Source organism: Salpingoeca rosetta (genome assembly GCF_000188695.1).
Source record: "Salpingoeca rosetta unplaced genomic scaffold supercont1.18, whole genome shotgun sequence".
NCBI lineage: Eukaryota > Choanoflagellata > Craspedida > Salpingoecidae > Salpingoeca > Salpingoeca rosetta.
The window spans coordinates 941,387-957,826 of NW_004754916.1; the positions used below are offsets into that span (position 1 = coordinate 941,387).

At 56.6% G+C, this 16,440-nt stretch overlaps 6 protein-coding genes across 6 annotated transcripts; 2 read left to right on the forward strand and 4 right to left on the reverse strand.

Annotated features, from left to right (window-relative positions):
* Positions 1-59: 59 nt before the first annotated feature.
* PTSG_06612 (uncharacterized protein) lies at positions 60-2,695 on the reverse strand (the record flags this gene model as incomplete). Its single annotated transcript, XM_004991942.1, has 9 exons — positions 2,162-2,695; positions 1,895-1,951; positions 1,671-1,758; positions 1,477-1,544; positions 1,203-1,268; positions 934-1,048; positions 625-744; positions 304-396; positions 60-84 (listed from the first exon to the last, which is right to left on the reverse strand). Exons 1-9 carry the CDS (start codon positions 2,556-2,558, stop codon positions 60-62), a joined length of 1,029 nt encoding a protein of 342 aa, XP_004991999.1. The 5' UTR covers positions 2,559-2,695.
* Positions 2,696-2,712: 17 nt separating this feature from the next.
* On the forward strand, positions 2,713-6,331 carry PTSG_06613 (uncharacterized protein). The gene has a single exon (XM_004991943.1). The coding sequence runs from the start codon at positions 2,726-2,728 to the stop codon at positions 6,323-6,325; it is 3,600 nt and encodes a 1,199-aa protein (XP_004992000.1). The 5' UTR covers positions 2,713-2,725; the 3' UTR covers positions 6,326-6,331.
* A 200-nt stretch (positions 6,332-6,531) lies between these two features.
* PTSG_06614 (replication factor C 4) lies at positions 6,532-10,175 on the reverse strand. Its single transcript, XM_004991944.1, has 13 exons — positions 10,051-10,175; positions 9,758-9,836; positions 9,434-9,513; positions 9,113-9,188; positions 8,936-8,993; positions 8,671-8,734; positions 8,395-8,457; positions 8,066-8,186; positions 7,728-7,801; positions 7,387-7,501; positions 7,104-7,166; positions 6,837-6,911; positions 6,532-6,690 (listed from the first exon to the last, which is right to left on the reverse strand). The coding sequence occupies exons 1-13, from the start codon at positions 10,134-10,136 to the stop codon at positions 6,607-6,609; spliced, it is 1,038 nt and encodes a 345-aa protein (XP_004992001.1). The 5' UTR covers positions 10,137-10,175; the 3' UTR covers positions 6,532-6,606.
* Positions 10,176-10,313: 138 nt separating this feature from the next.
* Positions 10,314-11,582, forward strand: PTSG_06615 (uncharacterized protein). The gene has a single exon (XM_004991945.1). It carries the CDS (start codon positions 10,435-10,437, stop codon positions 11,443-11,445), a length of 1,011 nt encoding a protein of 336 aa, XP_004992002.1. The 5' UTR covers positions 10,314-10,434; the 3' UTR covers positions 11,446-11,582.
* Positions 11,583-12,195: 613 nt separating this feature from the next.
* Positions 12,196-13,437, reverse strand: PTSG_06616 (uncharacterized protein; the record flags this gene model as incomplete). The annotated part of the gene is made up of 1 exon (XM_004991946.1): positions 12,196-13,437. The coding sequence occupies one exon, from the start codon at positions 13,435-13,437 to the stop codon at positions 12,196-12,198; it is 1,242 nt and encodes a 413-aa protein (XP_004992003.1).
* Positions 13,438-13,693: 256 nt separating this feature from the next.
* On the reverse strand, positions 13,694-16,075 carry PTSG_06617 (uncharacterized protein). Its single transcript, XM_004991947.1, has 2 exons — positions 15,350-16,075; positions 13,694-15,101 (listed from the first exon to the last, which is right to left on the reverse strand). The coding sequence occupies exons 1-2, from the start codon at positions 15,435-15,437 to the stop codon at positions 14,089-14,091; spliced, it is 1,101 nt and encodes a 366-aa protein (XP_004992004.1). The 5' UTR covers positions 15,438-16,075; the 3' UTR covers positions 13,694-14,088.
* Between the last annotated feature and the right edge of the window lie 365 nt (positions 16,076-16,440).

A 16,440-nucleotide genomic window follows, 5' to 3' on the forward strand; every position in this document is an offset into this window, starting at 1 on the left:
TTTTTGGACGAGGCAGCTCCTCCTCTTGCACAATTTTCCTCAGTAAAAAAAATATAATATCAGGCCACGTGTGAGCGTGCGTGTCTGTGAAGTGTGTGTGTGTGTGTGTGTGTGTGTGTGTGTGTGTGTGTGTGTGTGTGTGTGTGTGTGTGAGGAGTGTGTGTGTGTGTGTGTGTGTGTGTGTGTGAGGGAGTGAGAATCAAAAAAGTGGCGTACTGCAGCTGCAGTTGCAGAGCACATGATGAATGCCTCAGGTCACCCCTCACCGCCTCAGTGCATCTCCAGCCCCTCAACAAATAACACCGTCTCGAGTGCAGACCGAGCATGGCGCCAGCGCTGCCGCACGTGAGCACAATCATCCCGACAACCAGCATCGTGTGGTTGTACTCAGAATCACTGCCGCGAAAGTGTGTGCGAAAGAACAGTGAGTAAGAAGGAGCAAGATGAGCGAGAACGAACAAACCACAAGCGCCAGGCAAAGGCACACACACACACACACGCACACACACACACGCACACACACACGCACGCACACGCACGCACACGCACGCACACACACACATCATCATCATCACCGTCATCATCAAACACGCACACACAGTTGCACGTCATCATCATACGCACTCGAGGTTGAACGTGTCCTTGAAGAAGGACGGGAGGTAGGCGCCGAGGGACAGGCCAGCGATCTGACGAATGGAGGATGCAGCGACAATCGTGTAAAACGCAGGCGTGCCCTTGGCGTGCCTGTCGCAAATTACCAGGGCACACACACACACAAGTGCAGGCAGACACAAGAGACAATCAAGTGTTTAGATACTCACACGCACACACGCGCACGCACATGTCAAACGTGGTGATGTTGCACATGCACGTGCTGTGAGGACAAAGAGACAGTCAAGTGTTCAGATACCCACACGCGAACAGCATGTGGACCTGAAGAGGGAGATGAGGTTGTATGCCTTTGGCGGCCCGTCCTCATGGGCAGCGGATCCAATTTCCGTCGCGCCCCTCTCAGGCTCACGCACAACGGTCGCAAACAACAGCGCAACTGGGCACAGATAGACACACACACGCACACACACACACACACACACACACACACACACACAAAGAGTGGAGGATGTGAGCAGCAGCTACAGGTGCATGGCAAGCAGGGCACGCGTACACACCCCAATAGATCAGCGCCATTGACACTGACGCACAAAGAAATCCCGGTGCCCCGAAGATGACAAAGGTCAGGCGCCAGCCGACCACCGAATACGCAGAGGCTGCGGTTTTGCATGACAGTGCAAACACGCGCACACACACACACACACACACACACACACACACACACACACACACACACACACACACACACAGGGCGTAACATGATGTCAAATGAGTGGCAGTGATCCCTGTGTCAGAATCTCATCCACACGCACGCACTCACTCGCATGCGCACAAATGATCCCCCAGCACCACAGAGATGCGCACCTGCGACGTATCCCAGAGCGTTGCCAATGTACACGCCGAGATGATACACAGACAGCGCCGTCGCTCGCCTGCACCGCAACCATTTCCACCGCTTCATGAGCAACATGTGTGCCGTGATATGGTGAATGAATTGGGCTGAGCAGTGCACGCAGTCAGCACAGTGGTGCACGCAGTCGTTGCAGAGGTGCGCGCACGATTTGAGGGGGAAACAGTCGGCAATGAGGCTGTAGGCGACGGGGTTGCACACGGCCTCGCCAATCCCAAGCACCACACGCAGAATCACTGTCAATGTGCGCATGTGTGTGTGTGTGTGTGCGTGAGAGAAAGCGCATGAGGAGAATGACAGCTAAAGCGAATGAGACAGACACACGCACACACACAAACCCAAACACACAAACGAATGCGATGGTGAACTCACTGAGCTGGTAAAAAGCCTTGACAACATATGATAGGCACGTGGCAAGCGACCATATGCCTGTTATTCGGCGAGAAACAGGACCAGTGGTGAGAATCGTCACGAGTCACTTACACCTACCACCCAAACAACACCCACGTATGCACACGCACGCACACCAAAGTACGCGCGACTACACCCCATCCCCCTCCCTCCCTTCCGCACACTTCTTCCATCCCCACATCCCACCAACCCCCCCCCCCCCCCCCCCACACACACACACACACACACCGACGGCAGCGGCGAGGACATAGGTCCTGTTGTAGTGATCGGCCAAGTACGACAGAGAGACGCCAAACACCGTGTAGACCACGGTGAATGCGGGTCCTTTGATGAGGCCCTCCAACAAGTCGGAAAACGACAAGCAGTCGTTCGCAGGTGTAGCAGCCGCAATGGCAGTGCTGGCGATAGCTTCAACCCCACCACCAAAGCCGTGTACATTGCTGCTGCCATTGCTGCTGCCGCTGCCATTGTGGTGGTGGGACGTGGTGCCGTTGCCGCATTTCAGGCCCGCTGAAATCAAGATTGGCAACAGCTGCCGATCCGCTTGATTGAGGATGTACACACACAACAACAACCCCAACACGCGCACCCCGTGCCACCACCGCTGTCGCTCCTGCGCCTCCATCGCACACGCACGCGCGAGCGGGCGGACGGAAGGAGTGGTGAACACAAGGAAGCCCAACACTCAAGCACAAAGCTCCACACGCACGTTCAGTTCGCGTCTCACATCAGCAGCGTCCGCTCAAAGCAACTGTTCCCGACACCACAAAAACTCTGCACAAGGACTCCGAGATGATGAGGTGTTGTGGTGGTGGTGGTGGTCGCAAACACCTCCTCACCATCAACATCAACAGCACCACTTGTTCTGCCATCATGACCGCTTGTTCTGCCATCCCCACCATGGTGTTGTTTGCGTTGCTGCTGCTGCTGTCGCCGGTGGCTGCGGCGTGTGAGTGCGATGCGGGTGCAAGGACGACGATGCTTGATTGCTCGAACCAAGGCCTGACTGCGCTGCCCACAGGCGTTTTGCGGCAGTGCCCCAAGCTGCGCCAGCTGGACGTGAGCGACAACCAGCTGACCTCGCTTGACTGGACTGAGTTCCCTGCCGGGGAAGCGCAGTTGACCGCGCTGGAGACGCTCGTGCTTTCCAACAACAAGATCACGCGCGTGATTGGCACCGCAACACAAGTGGTCCTGCCCGCGCTCACGACAATGGACCTGAGCTACAACCAGCTGTCCGACATGGAGGCGGCCGCGTTTCAGCACGCCGTGCCCAAGCTGGCGTCCCTTGACCTCAGCAACAACAACCTGCGAGCTGTCTCCGCCGCGTGGCTGCAGCACCTCCCAGATTTGGAAGGCTTGTCCCTGAGCGCAAACAACCTCACACACCTCAACGGCAACCCGTTTGTTCACCAGACGCGCCTGGCCCAGCTCGATCTGCGCCAAAACCGCATCAGCGTCCTCGCTGCAGGCTACTTCAAGGGCCTCTCCAGCTTGGACCAGCTCCTGCTCAGCGAGAACGCCATCGCTACCCTGCCGGCGGACGACGTGTTTGTGGGCATGCCCGTGCTGAAGGGCCTCAACCTTCGCGGCAACCTCCTGCACTCCCTCAACGCGTCCACCTTCAGCGGCAGCCTGGCTGCATCGCTGCAGGAGCTCGACTTGTCACGGAACCGCTTTGCCACCACCGCCACCATCGTGGACGTCCTGCGCACGCTGACGCTGCTGTCCTCCATCGGCCTCGCTGGCAACCGCCTTGACGCCGTTACGGCCGCGTTTATCGGTGCCATGCCCGCGCTCACCGACCTCTCCCTCAACAGCAACCGCATCACGGCGCTGCCTGCAAACGTGTTCGCTTCTGCAGGTCCGGGTCTGCGGTTTGTGGATCTCGCCAACAACGCCATCCCAGCGCTGCCGGAGAACGTGTTCAGGCCCGTGCGCCGCCTGACCAGCCTGCGTGTTGCAGGCAATCGTATCACCTCCGTCCCGCCAACCGTGTTCCGGGGGCTCACCCATCTCCAGGGCATCGACCTCAACTTCAACATGCTCACCTCCCTGCACGAGGAGACGTTTCGCGGGCTGTCGCAGCTTGTTGGACTGTACGTCAACAGCAACCGCCTGTCCGCCCTGCCGCCCACGGTCTTCCAGGGCCTGCCCAACCTCAAATGGCTGTTCATGAGCAACAACACCTTCACCACGATCGACGCGTCCCTCTTCTTCAACTTGCCCGCCCTCAACATCATCCTGCTCAACCACAACGCGCTCACGGACATCACGGGGGACTGGCTGCGCATCACCAACCTCACTACCATCGCCCTGCACAACAACAACTTTGCCACCGTCTCTGCTCCCCTCAGCGCACTCTTGCAGCACGAGCGCACACAGATGTTCAGCATGCTGCACAACCCGTCCGTGTGTGTGCGCGGGCTCGACCCCGACACCCGCGCCGTCGTTCTGCGATGTGATTGCGCAGAGGGCTACTTTGGCACGAGCACGTGCACGCCGCTGAGCGATGTGGTTGTGTTCCGCACCATCTTCTCGGCACAGGCCGGTATCATCCTGGAGAACAAGCGACTGCAAGGTGGTGAGTTCACAGCAGACCTGAGCAACCTCCCATCCACCCCCGAGCAGGGGCCCAACCTGTTTCCCTTCAACCTCACCCTCGTCACCAGCAGCGGTGGCAGTGACACTGGTAGCGATGGTAGCGATGGTGGCAATGGTGGTGTTGATGGAGATGGTGGCAGCCAAGGACCTTCCTCGGCAACAACAACAACAACAACAACAACAACAGCAGCAGCGGTGACGACCTCGCACGTGACCGTTGAGCTGCCTGTTGTGCTGTCTGCGTTTGCCGTGCAGGGCCAGGTGTTACCTGATGCTGTGGACTTCGACGCTCCCGTCCCCGCCCGCGATGTTGTCTTGGACACCTTGGCTGTGAACCAGCCGCTGCCCTTCGTGGACTTGGACGTGCAGCCAAACCCGTACATCCCCACCAATATCACCTTCGCCGTGCATGGAGAATTGCCTGCAGGCATCGCCAACACGACGCGCGCGGACGGCTGGCTGGAGGGCACGCTGCTTGAGGCGGGCCGGTTTGACTTCACCATCGTCGGCACGGATCTGTTCACGCTGGAGAGCAAAGCTGTGGCGCACGTGACCCTTGCCGTGGCCAACTGCGGGCCCTCCACGTGCCTCAACGCAGGAACGTGCGTGAACCACAACCCGGACACACCGGACGACAACGCCTTCCACTGCCAGTGCCGGTCTGCCTTTGCCGGCCGCTTCTGCGAGAAGGACCGCGCCGTTGTGTCGCGCGGTGTTGACCCGGCCCGCCTACGCGATGGTCTCATTGGCGCTGCGTTTGCCGCCGCTGCCGTCGTGCTGCTCGCCTGGTGGATCCAGCGCGAGCGCCTGAAGAAGTCGTACCACGTGTTTGTGAGTTATCGCCAGGCAACAGATGCGCCACTTGCTGAGCGGGTGGTGCGTGCGCTTCAGGCATGCACGGTGGACGGGCAGCCGCTGGTCGTGTTCTGGGACCGGCTCTCGATTGAGGTTGGCGACAACTGGCAGCTCAAGTTTCTCAGCGGAGTGCATCGATCGTGCATGTTTGTGCCCATTGTCTCCAACGCCGGCGTGGCAAACATCGAGCGGGTGAGCGTGTTCGACAGCAAACCAGACAACGTGCTGCTTGAGTACGAGACGGCGCTCTCGCTGCATCGCAAGCGCCGAATTGGTATTTTCCCCCTCTTCGTGCAGGGTGGCGGTGGTGGTGGCGGTGGTGGTATGAGCAGTGATGTGGGTGCTGGTATGAGCAGTGATGTGGGTAGTCATCAGGTGGGTGGTGGTGGTGGCGGCGATGGTGGCGGGGCTATGAAGCGTGGGTGTGGTGCTGGTGGTGGTGAGCTGTTCAACTTTGACTATGACCGCTTTCCGAACGGGCCGAGCAAGACGAACAAGAACGTGCCGGTGTGCGAGACAATGAAGCAGCTGTTTGCCATCCAGGGCCTCTTTGTTGACAGCGAGCGGGGGCTGAGCGACAGCGACGTCACCACGGTCATGTCATACTTCACCAGCAAGGTGTGGAACGGGCGGGGACACAACAAGCAGCAGCCGCGCAAGGAGCAGGGGCTGGGACTGAAGCGCCACTGGCACAGCAACGCCAGCAGAAGCCGGCGGGCACGCGGTGTTGTGGGCGCACTCGTCACGCCCCGTAACTGGCGCCGTGGCCATGGTGATGATGGTGGTAGTGCTGGTGATGGGGATGGTAGTGGTGACGCGTGGGTTGGTAAAGGTGTTGGTGTTGATGATACTGTTCACACGACAACAGCACCAACAACAACAACGACGACGACGACGCTCACACAGCCACTTCTTGCTGACGAGAGGGTGTAAATAGGGTGTGTGTGTGTGTGTGTGTGTGTGTGTGTGTGTGTGTGTGTGTGTGTGTGTGTGTGTGTACTTGTCGAGTGATTGAATTGCGTCTAGATTGTACTGCGACAGTTACAAACGAAATTGAACAGACCATAGCTGATGGGAAGGTTGGAACGGGCAGCATGGCTCAAGGAAGCGATGGCAAACATGCATGCACATGTCGTGTGTGTGTGTGTGTGTGTGTGTGTGTGTGTGTGTGTGTGTGTGTGTGTGTGTGTGTGTGTGTGGTGTGGTGTGGTGGTCTAGGAGAGGACTTGCATGGTGGTTGCACACAGGTCCATAATCTGCAGCTCTTCGTCCGCGCCGTCAACCAACCGCTTGTCCACCTGTTGCGTGTGTGTGTGTGTGTGTGTGTGTGTGTGTGTGTGTGTGTGTGTGTGTGTGAGAGAGAGAGAGAGAGAGTGTGTGTGTGTGTGTGTGTATGTGTGTCCAATGAGTGCCCACATGCTTGCACAAGAATTACCCATCCCACCTGCGCCAGTTTGTGTGCAATGTCCGCTTTTTGCGTGTCGGAAATATCGTCAGCTTCCACCACGAGCTGGAGCAGCTGGAGACCGCAAGTGCGATGATGATGATGATGGTGGTGGTGGTGGTGGTGGTGGTGCACGTAGTTGGTGAGCACTCGAACCAAACGGGGAAGGGGGATGTGGCGTGGCGGTGGTAATACAAGGCATGAAGACAACATGTGTGTGTGTGTGTGTGTGTGTGTGTGTGTGTGTGTGTGTGTGTGTGTCCGCACCTCCTCCACGATGGTGTCTGCAGAGAAGCCGTCAAGCAGAATCGACTGCACTGTTTCTTGCAGCTGTTGGTGACGAAGAATGCGTGACGGGTGGTGAGGATGGTGGGTGTGATAGTGAGAGCGATGCCATGAGAAGGTGGGTGGTGATGCCAGCACGAAAGCACACGCACATACACATACACAGAGTACGCAACAAGACAGCACGCTGACAACGCAAGGCACCCGATTCACACGGAAAATCACATGCACAATTCACACAGACGCAATACAGACAACCACGCACGTTTTCAAAGCTTCCTTGTCTGCATTTGTCAAGAAGATCTGTCATGACGGCATTTGGAATTGCACCGGCAATTTCCTCCACATGGTGGACCTCAACGCCAGAAGACCCGCACAGCCTGTATGTAAAATATGTGCGTAATTTTGTGCATGTGTGTGGTTATTTGTGTGTGTGTGTGTGTGTGTGTGTGTGTGTGTGTGTGTGTGTGTGTGTGTGTGTGTGTGTGTGTGTGTGTGTGTGTGTGTGGTGCATAGTTCATGAGAGCCAGAACGATTCACATCACACCAAAGATACAAACACGCATACACATACAAACGCAAACGCAAACACACACATGTTCGGACCTGGATGCGCTCTGCAAGAATGTGATGGCCTGTCGCATGTCGCCGTCGACAAGATCAATGATGCGAGCGAGCACCTGCATCGCAAGAGGGATGGGTGAAGAGGGGGTGGGATGGAAATTAATGCGCGTATGAACATGTGTGTGGGTGAGGATATGAGTGAGTGCCGCAGTGAGAGCAGTGGGAGCAGACAACGCACAACACGATGCGCCACACACACACACATACACACGCACACACACACACACACACACACACACTCACACACTCACACACTCAAACACACACAACACATACACTCACACACACACTCACACCCGCGGCTACCCTGCATGGCCCACCTCATCGGAGCACTGGACATCCTCCTTGTCGCGGATGTGCTGGAGACGGCCGACGAGCGTGTCGCGTGACAAGGGTTTGAAGCGGAACTTGGCGCAGCGCGAGGCAAGCGGCTCAATGATTCTGCAGCAGGGGCAGGTTGAGGTGGGACATGGTGGTGAGGGAGGGAGTGATTTGTGAAAGAGAGTGTGTGTCTGTGTGTGTGTGTGTATGTGTGGGTGTGGGTGTGGGTGTGTGTGTCTGTATCTGTATCTGTCTGTGCGTGTATATGTCTGTACGTGTATCCCATGCATTGATTCACATTGACGCCACTGTGCTCTCCGTTTCGCACCTGCTGATGTAATTGCAAATGAGACAAAACCGCGTCACGTTGCTGTATTTCTCCATTGTTCGCCTGTTCGAACCAATTCAAGTCAGAGCAGTGAGGTGAGATGGAGGGTGGAGAGGTAAAAGAAAAACCACGTGTACATGTGTATGTGTGCATACATGTGTGCATGCATGTGTGTGTGTGCGTGAGTACGTGAAGCAACGCCACACGCACAAACTTTCGGCTTCTTCCTCCTCTCCACACACACACGCACACACACGCACACACACGCACGCACACCTGAGTGCTGACTGCGCTGCTGCGGTCATGGCATCGGCCTCATCCAAGATGATAATCTTGAACGCTGCGGTGTTGAGATGACACACGTGAGGACAGCAGCAGACACGTGGTGTGTATGAAGAAGTAGTCAACGTTCACATGACGCACGCGTGGATGATGTGTGTGTGTGTGTGTGTGTGTGTGTACGCATGCAGTGCGCAAACACACAAACCAACTCGAAATGCACACGTGCAAACCCCGTGTTCTTATGTGTGTGTATCCTTACGAGGGCAGGGGTAGCCGTCCACGCCTTTGCTCACGGATGTGGATGCAAATGTCTTAATCTGTAACAGGGTTCGACATACACACACACACACACATACGCACGAAGCAAGGCATGTGAGCAACGAACAAGGCGATGGTGGAGCCTTGGACATAAACGTGATGTCAAACAGCAGCTTACCTTCTCTCGGACAACGCTGATGCCACGCTCGTCAGAGGCGTTCAGCTCAAGCACGCGCTCCTTCATCAGCTGCGGTCTGCCAGGGACCAAGCAAAGACGGCGATTCGCATCATGCATGCGTGCATGCGTGTATATGTGTGTGTGTGTGTGTGTGTGTGTGTGTGTGTGTGTGTGTGTGTGTGTGTGTGTGCGAGCATGGGTGTGTGTGTGTGTGCATGGGTGGGTGAGTTGATGGTGACCAGGACGGAACGCTGGATGACATCACACTCAAAAAACGAGAACCATCACACGCGCACACACGCGCACGCACAGGCACCTCACCCAAAGAGCTCGCGTGAGAGCGCAAGGATGGTGGAGGTCTTGCCCGTGCCAGGAGGCCCGTAGAAGAGCAAGTGTGGCATCTACACCACAAAACAAAAACAACATGGGTGAGGACTTGGGCGGGAACAGGTCAGTTCAGTGCAGGCTTGAGCCACACCAGTGTGGTAAAGCACCAATCGACTAAGAGCTCATGTAGCTGAGTCAGTCCACTGAGTCAGGGAGTTAGTCAGTCAGTTAATCCAGTCCGGTGAGCCAGTTCAGTAAATTAGCTCAGTGATTTAGCAAGCTCCCCTCCTCTTCCCCTCTTCTCGTCGTGCCACGTACGTCTGCGCCAGAGATGGTGGCACGAAGTGTGGCAATGACTTGGCTCTGGTGCGCGACATCGGCCGTTGTCCTCGGGCGACTGAGTGTGTTGAAAAGAGGGGGGGGGGGAAGGGGGGAGGGTTGCCATGCGTGGTTGTGAGTGTGAAGTTGAGTTGATGAGTTGATCGAGTTGAGACGGCACAAAGAACTCACTCACATGCACATACATACACACATGCATGCGTACACATAGACACACACATGCATGCGTACACATAGACACACACATGCATGCACACACACACACAACTCACTATTTCTCCACCCATGGCTTCTCTGCGAGGGTCGATCCTTTGCTGCGCTTCGAGGACGAAGCAGCACTCGCCATCAGCTTGTCCATATCGAAGTCGGTGCAGTGGTGGCGAGCGGTTTGGCGCGCTTGGAAATTTATGGTGTCGCTTTCCTCATCATCATCAACGCCACCGCGCAACGTTGCACTCCTCTTGCTTGTTGTTGTTGTGAGGAGCTGCGTCTTGTGACAGTGACGTGTCGGCAAGTAGTGCATTTCAACACTCCACCGATAGACCGACAGACACGCCCACACCTGATCACAACACACGCACCCATTTAGTGCTCGCACCTACAGACCCACACGTCGACACACAACACACAACACACACACGCACTGCACAGCCACCATGACGACGCCGCAGAAGATCTGTGCGATTGAGGAGGACGATGCGCGCGCCGCCGTGTGGGCCCTGCACTACTTTGAGAAGTGGCAGTCGTTCCCCATCAAGGAGATGAACGATGCCTTGGAAAAGCTCATGTCCGATGAGCACATCCAAAACATCAACAACCTCCTCAAAGGCCTCGACAAGGACGGCAAGCTGCCAATCCCGGGCGATGACAAGGTGAAGAAGCTCGTGCAGAAGGGTATCCAGGCCGGCGTCGACGAGGCCACCGTGGCCGCGCTGCGCTACGTCGTTGCACGAGAGGTTGTCAAGGCCTCCATCGGCGGCGCAGTGCAGCAGGGCGGCCGCCGCGGCGCTGTCATCATCATCGAGGAAACCGCGTCCCTCATGGCTGCGCGCGGCGGCTTTGTCGCGTTCGAGGCCCTCAGCAACCCGGCCGTGGGCATTGCCTCTGTCGTCGCAGAGTTTGCCGCCTCAGAGCTCACCAGCGCCCTCGGCGTCGAGGATAAGCGCATCGTCACCGCTGCCGGCGCCGCCGGTGGCATTCTCACCGCCGTTGCAGCCGGCGCCATGGTCGGTGGACCAGCGGGGGCTGCGGGTGGCTTGGTCGTTGGCGCTGGCAGCTGGCTGGTCGGCCAAGGCGTGAGTGCCCTCTTCCGAGTCGGTCACGGCCCGGCAGACAACTGGTGCTACGTTGTCACCGGTGACGTGGACGGCGAAATTTGCGTGGGCACATATGCCTCTGACGACGGCGTGTACGTGAAAACGTACGGCAACCAGTCGCTCGGCTCCAACGCCTCCGCCGTGATCTCCGCTGGCCAAGCGCAGAAGGGCTCTTTCCAGCTGACCGTGTGGAACGGCACAGGCATGTTTGCCTCCTCCATCGCCCACTTCAACACCGTCAACTACCGCGACACCATCTTCATCTCGCGCGTGGATGGCCACTACGTTGTCGTGCACTGCTGCGGTGGTTTCTCCGCAACCCCAGCCGTCACCAAGCGCATCGTCGCGTGACGCGTGAATTGTGTGGGTGTGCGTGTGTGTGTGTGTGTGTGTGTGTGTGTGTGTGTGTGTGTGTGTGTGTGTGTGTGTGGTGTGTGTGTCTGTGTGTGTGTGTGGGTGGGTGTGGGTGCCTGTGTGTGTGCATGTGTGTCTATGTGTGTGTGTGTGTGTGTCTCTGTGTCTGTGTGTCTGTGTGTCTGTGTGTGGATTGTGGGTGGGTGTTCGCGCGCGCTTGGCTTGCTGGATCGCTCGTGTTGATGTGCAGAGTGCCACAACACGCCCTGGTTTTGACGTCTTTTGAATGGTCCTCGTCTGTCCAGGTGCTTACATTTCATCCACTGCACGATTACACAACAACAACCAACGGGTCCGTCAGAGATTGAACGCTCGTTGTCGTGTCAGTGGTGATGCAAGTAGATGTTATGCTGGTCGAGTTTATGATGACAAAGGCGGACCTTCACAGACAGGAGGTGACAAGAACCAACAGCAACACAGCGCGGCACGAGCTTTCGACTGACGAAAACAAGTCACGATGAAAGAAAGCGAATAGGCTGAACGCCGGAGAAGGAATTCATTCGAGGCCTCACAGAAACACCATCGGACAGCAAGCCATAGGCGAACGAAAGAAGCGCAGAGGAAGAGAACGCTGTGAGGGATTGAAGACCCACAAGACGAACCAAGAAACAAAGGGTGTGTGGGTGGCATATCAAACGTCACCACAAGAAGATGGAAGCAGGTGATGCTCTGGCGCCATCTCCTCAGTCAGCAGCCAGGATCGATGACGAGCACCGTATTTGCCTGGCTTGGAGCGCCATAGATGAGGCCATTGTTGGCCAGCACGCCACCATACCACTTGCTAGAACCAGCAAGATCTCTGACAGAGGTTGTGTCACTGGTGTTGGTGGTTGGATCAATGACGAGGACGGATGGTGAGCTGTATGGGACGCCAATCACATTGCCACTCGGAGCAAGCACGCCCCCGATCCACTTGCGTGAGCTTGTCGCTTCAGCGACAATGAGCATGTCTGTGGTGTTGGTTGCTGGATCGATGATGAGCGCCGTCGCAGTGTACGCGGGAATGGCGTAGATGAGGCCGTTGCCTGCAAGCACTCCGCCATACCACTTGGCGCCGGTACCGAGACCATTCAACGTGGTCAGATCCATCGTTAGGGACTCTGGATTGATGATGAGCACTGAGGAAGCTATGTTGGGAATGCAGTAGATGAGGCCGTTGGGTGCCTGCACACCGCCATACCACTTCTCAATGTCGGAAGACAGGCTAGACATGCTGGTGACGTCGGCAGTGTTCGTCGTTGGGTCGATGAGAAGCACATCGGTGGCGTAGTATGGAACGCCAAAAACAAGGCCGTTGTCTGCTGTCACGCCGCTGAACCACTTGCCGTTGCCAGAGCCAAGCGATTGAATGCTAGTGGTGTCAACGGCGTTGGTGACCGGATCGATGATGAGCATGCTTGCTTTGTTTGCCGGGAACATATAGATGAGGCTGTTGAGCGCCTGAACGGCACCAGCCCAATTGCCTCCATTTGTCCCGAGGCCGCTGATGGTTGTGACGTCGACGGTATTGGTGCTGGGGTCGATGATGAGAACGGAATCTGCATTGTGTGGGGTAGCATAGAGCAGCCCATTGTTGGCCAGCACACCACCAACCCACTGAAATGTTGACGCACTGTGATGATAATGTCCAATCTGCTGAGCCCTTGCTTGGCAAAGGTAGCCGACCTTACTCTGCAGTGCGGAGTTGATGTCATGCTGCGCATCAATTGTGCTCTGCTGAACACTGTTGATGCTCTGCTGCGCCTGCACGGCTGCTTGATACTGCTCCAGCATGCTCTGCTGGGCTTTGACGGTCTCAAACAACGCGTCCACGTTCACCCCGTTCACCAGCACGGGCTGGCTCGCTGGATCGCTCGTGTTGATGTGGAGCGTGCCACTGCCATCCTCCACCAGCACCACCTCTGCCAAGCATCCGCAGTGTGGTCCCATCCATGCCACCACTGCCACCACCACCACCACCAGCAGCAACAACCAAGAATGGGCCGCACGAAACACCGCCATCGCTATCTTCTTCGTGCTTCTTGTGCTTGCAAGGCTGAAAGGAGCGTGATTTGAGATTTGAGGCGACAGTGCATTTTTTCATTTTCATGCTTGCTTCGCACCGCTTGCTTGGTAGTTTGTTTGTTTTTTCCTTCGCTTGCTTCCCCTGCTTGGCTTGTGTGCTTGGCTTGCTTTCGCTTGCTTGTGTGTGTTTCGTTCATTCAGTGCCATCCCATCCAGCGCATACACACGCAACGCCATGGTGCTGCGGGAACAAGATCTATCGGAGAAAGAAGACAGGCATCACACTTGAACACCCGAAATAAAACAGCAACACGCGTTCTCTGATGAATGAAAGACATCTACAGAAGCAGGAGCAGAAGAACAATTCGTGCATGCATGTCATGTAATGTAATGTGATGTACAGACAGAGTCAATTAAAAATCAAATCAAAGCAGAACAGCAAGTATCACCCACTGTCACGCACTACCATCAACAACCACCCAGCACCCATGACCACCACCACCACCACCACCACCACCATCCACCCGGTGAACACTCCCGTCTTTCGTCTCCCTAACTCAAGCCCCTGCGGCGACATCACGCCTTTGAGTCCTTGCAGTCGACGCGATCCCATTCCCAGATGGCGCCCTGGTCCAGGAACTCATCATCGATGATGGCAACAGAGACGGCGCGCACGACGCCCGTCTGCTCTCCGTCCACCTCCACCACCGCGCCCTCCCCCTGCGCCTTCTTGTCGCCGTCCTTGTCCTTGTTGTCGTCGACGGCATTGCGGTTGCGCGAGACCCGCCACATCACCACCAGCACAATCAGCCCGCACACCATGAGGAACCCGGCAGCGCAGGCGATGATGATGAACGCGTCAGACTCAATGAACGTCGCGCTGCCGCCGGCCGTCAGGCCAGGCCGCGTGGTTGTTGCGGGCGCCGCCGTCGCCTCCGCTGTTGAAGTTCTTCCTGCCGTGGACGCACCACCACCCGTGCTCTGCGATGCTGCTGTGGTAGTGGTGGTGGTGAGGAGACCGCACACGTCGACCTCGGTGGGCTGCAGCAGAAGGCCGTCCACAAGCACGTGGTTGCCGAGGAAGTTGTCTGTCTCAACGTGGGTGTTGGTGGTGGTGACGGCGACGACGATGTGGGTGGAGACGTTGGTGAAGGTGCCCAGGTACGTGCCGCCCAGGTCTGGGTGCGACTGTGTGCGCTGGTCAACCTTGCGGTCCACGCCGACGGCGACGTCGTTGGCCTGGAAGCTGGTGATGCCGACGGGCACGGCGCTGGCAGCAACGTCGCTCGCCGGGTGCAGCAGGAAGACCTTGTAGGTGCCCGGCAGCGGCACGCGCATGGTAAAGGTGACGCTCTTCTCGCCCTTGTCCTGGTCCCTGTCGTCGAGGAAATAGCCGCCCAGATACGCAGAGGACGAGGTCACCTGCAGCGACGCACCATCATCCTCCACGTGCTGCCAGTCGCCCGCAATGCGCACGGAGGCGGTTGTTGGCGCGGCGTCAATGTACCAGTTCTCGTGCTGGCTGTCCAGCGCCGTGTCGCACGCGCTCAAATTGCCCTGCGGACACGTCCGGAAGCACGTGTAGTTGCCTGTCAAGTCGTGGTGTGCGTGTGTGCGTGCGTGCGTGAATGTGTGTGAATGTGTGTCTGTGTGAGTGACTTGCTTGATATGCGACACAGTGTCGCCTCACTACCTCACGTTTCACCACGGCATCATATTTCAGCACACCATGGCAGAAGCAGAGCCAATCACACGACGACGACGCACGACGACGCACGACAATGCACTCAAACACATGTTCTGAACATGCACACCGAATGCTGTGCGTTTGACTTACGAGCAGCGACGGAAGGAGCTATCAGCAATGCAATCAACACACTGGCGACAACGGCGGTGGTCGTGGTGAACAACCATACGCTTCGCATGTTTGTTTTGTGTTCTGTTGGTGCTGTCTGTTGTGGTTGCTTCAGCTGGCTTGCAGCTCTTGATGTGTCTGTCCGTCACACGTGCGCGTCTGTGAATGTGGCAAGCAAACGGGCTGGCTGGTGTGGACGTCAATGCCAATGCTGATGTCGATGAATGAATGGATGGATGGGTGGATGAATTGGTGGGTGGACGTTGATCGATGGGATGTGGTGTGATGATGAATGGATGGTTTGGCGCGCTGGGTAACTGATGACTGTGTGTGTACGTGTTGAAAGAAAGGGGAAAAACCGTTGTCGGAGATAGCTGTGTGGTGCTTTGTTGCATTGAAGGTTGGAGTGGTTGGATGAAATGAAGAAATGAAGAAGAAGGGGCAGCAGTGTGCAGATGTGTGCAGGGAGAGGTACAAGCAACCAGCAAGCGAGACAGAAAGAACAGTCAGCCAGCGAGACGGTTGGCTGGTTGGTGACGGATGAATGTCAGGAAAACGAGCACGTATTGGTGCTGGTTTCAAGTTGAAGCAACAATTGCTGTCAACCACACACACACACACATGCAAGCAAGAGGGATTGAGTGAGTGGGTGGGTGAGTGGGATGGGATGGTTCTCTCTGCTTTGTGGGCATTTGATGTGTGTTCGCGTGTGTGAATGTGTGGTGGCAACCACACGACCACCACCACAAGCAAGCAAGAAGCAAGCAGCACTCATGTTGTTCGCTTTGCTTGTCTTGCTTGCAAGAAGGACTTGCTTTGCATTCAGGCATTCGCTCTTTCGCCACCAGGCAAACATTCCTTCTTGGCTGACGAAACACACGAGAAAGCGAACAGTGGCGAATATTGGCGATGTTGGGTGGCGTTGTGATAGCGGAAAAATAACAGAAGATGACCATCGAAAATCGCACAGACCAACGTGTGTGTGTGTTTGTGTGTTTGTGTGTTTGTGTGTGACGAGTGGCTGGTTGCTCAATCAGTGAGGCAAGTCGTCGTCGTCACGCTGCTTGGCGGCG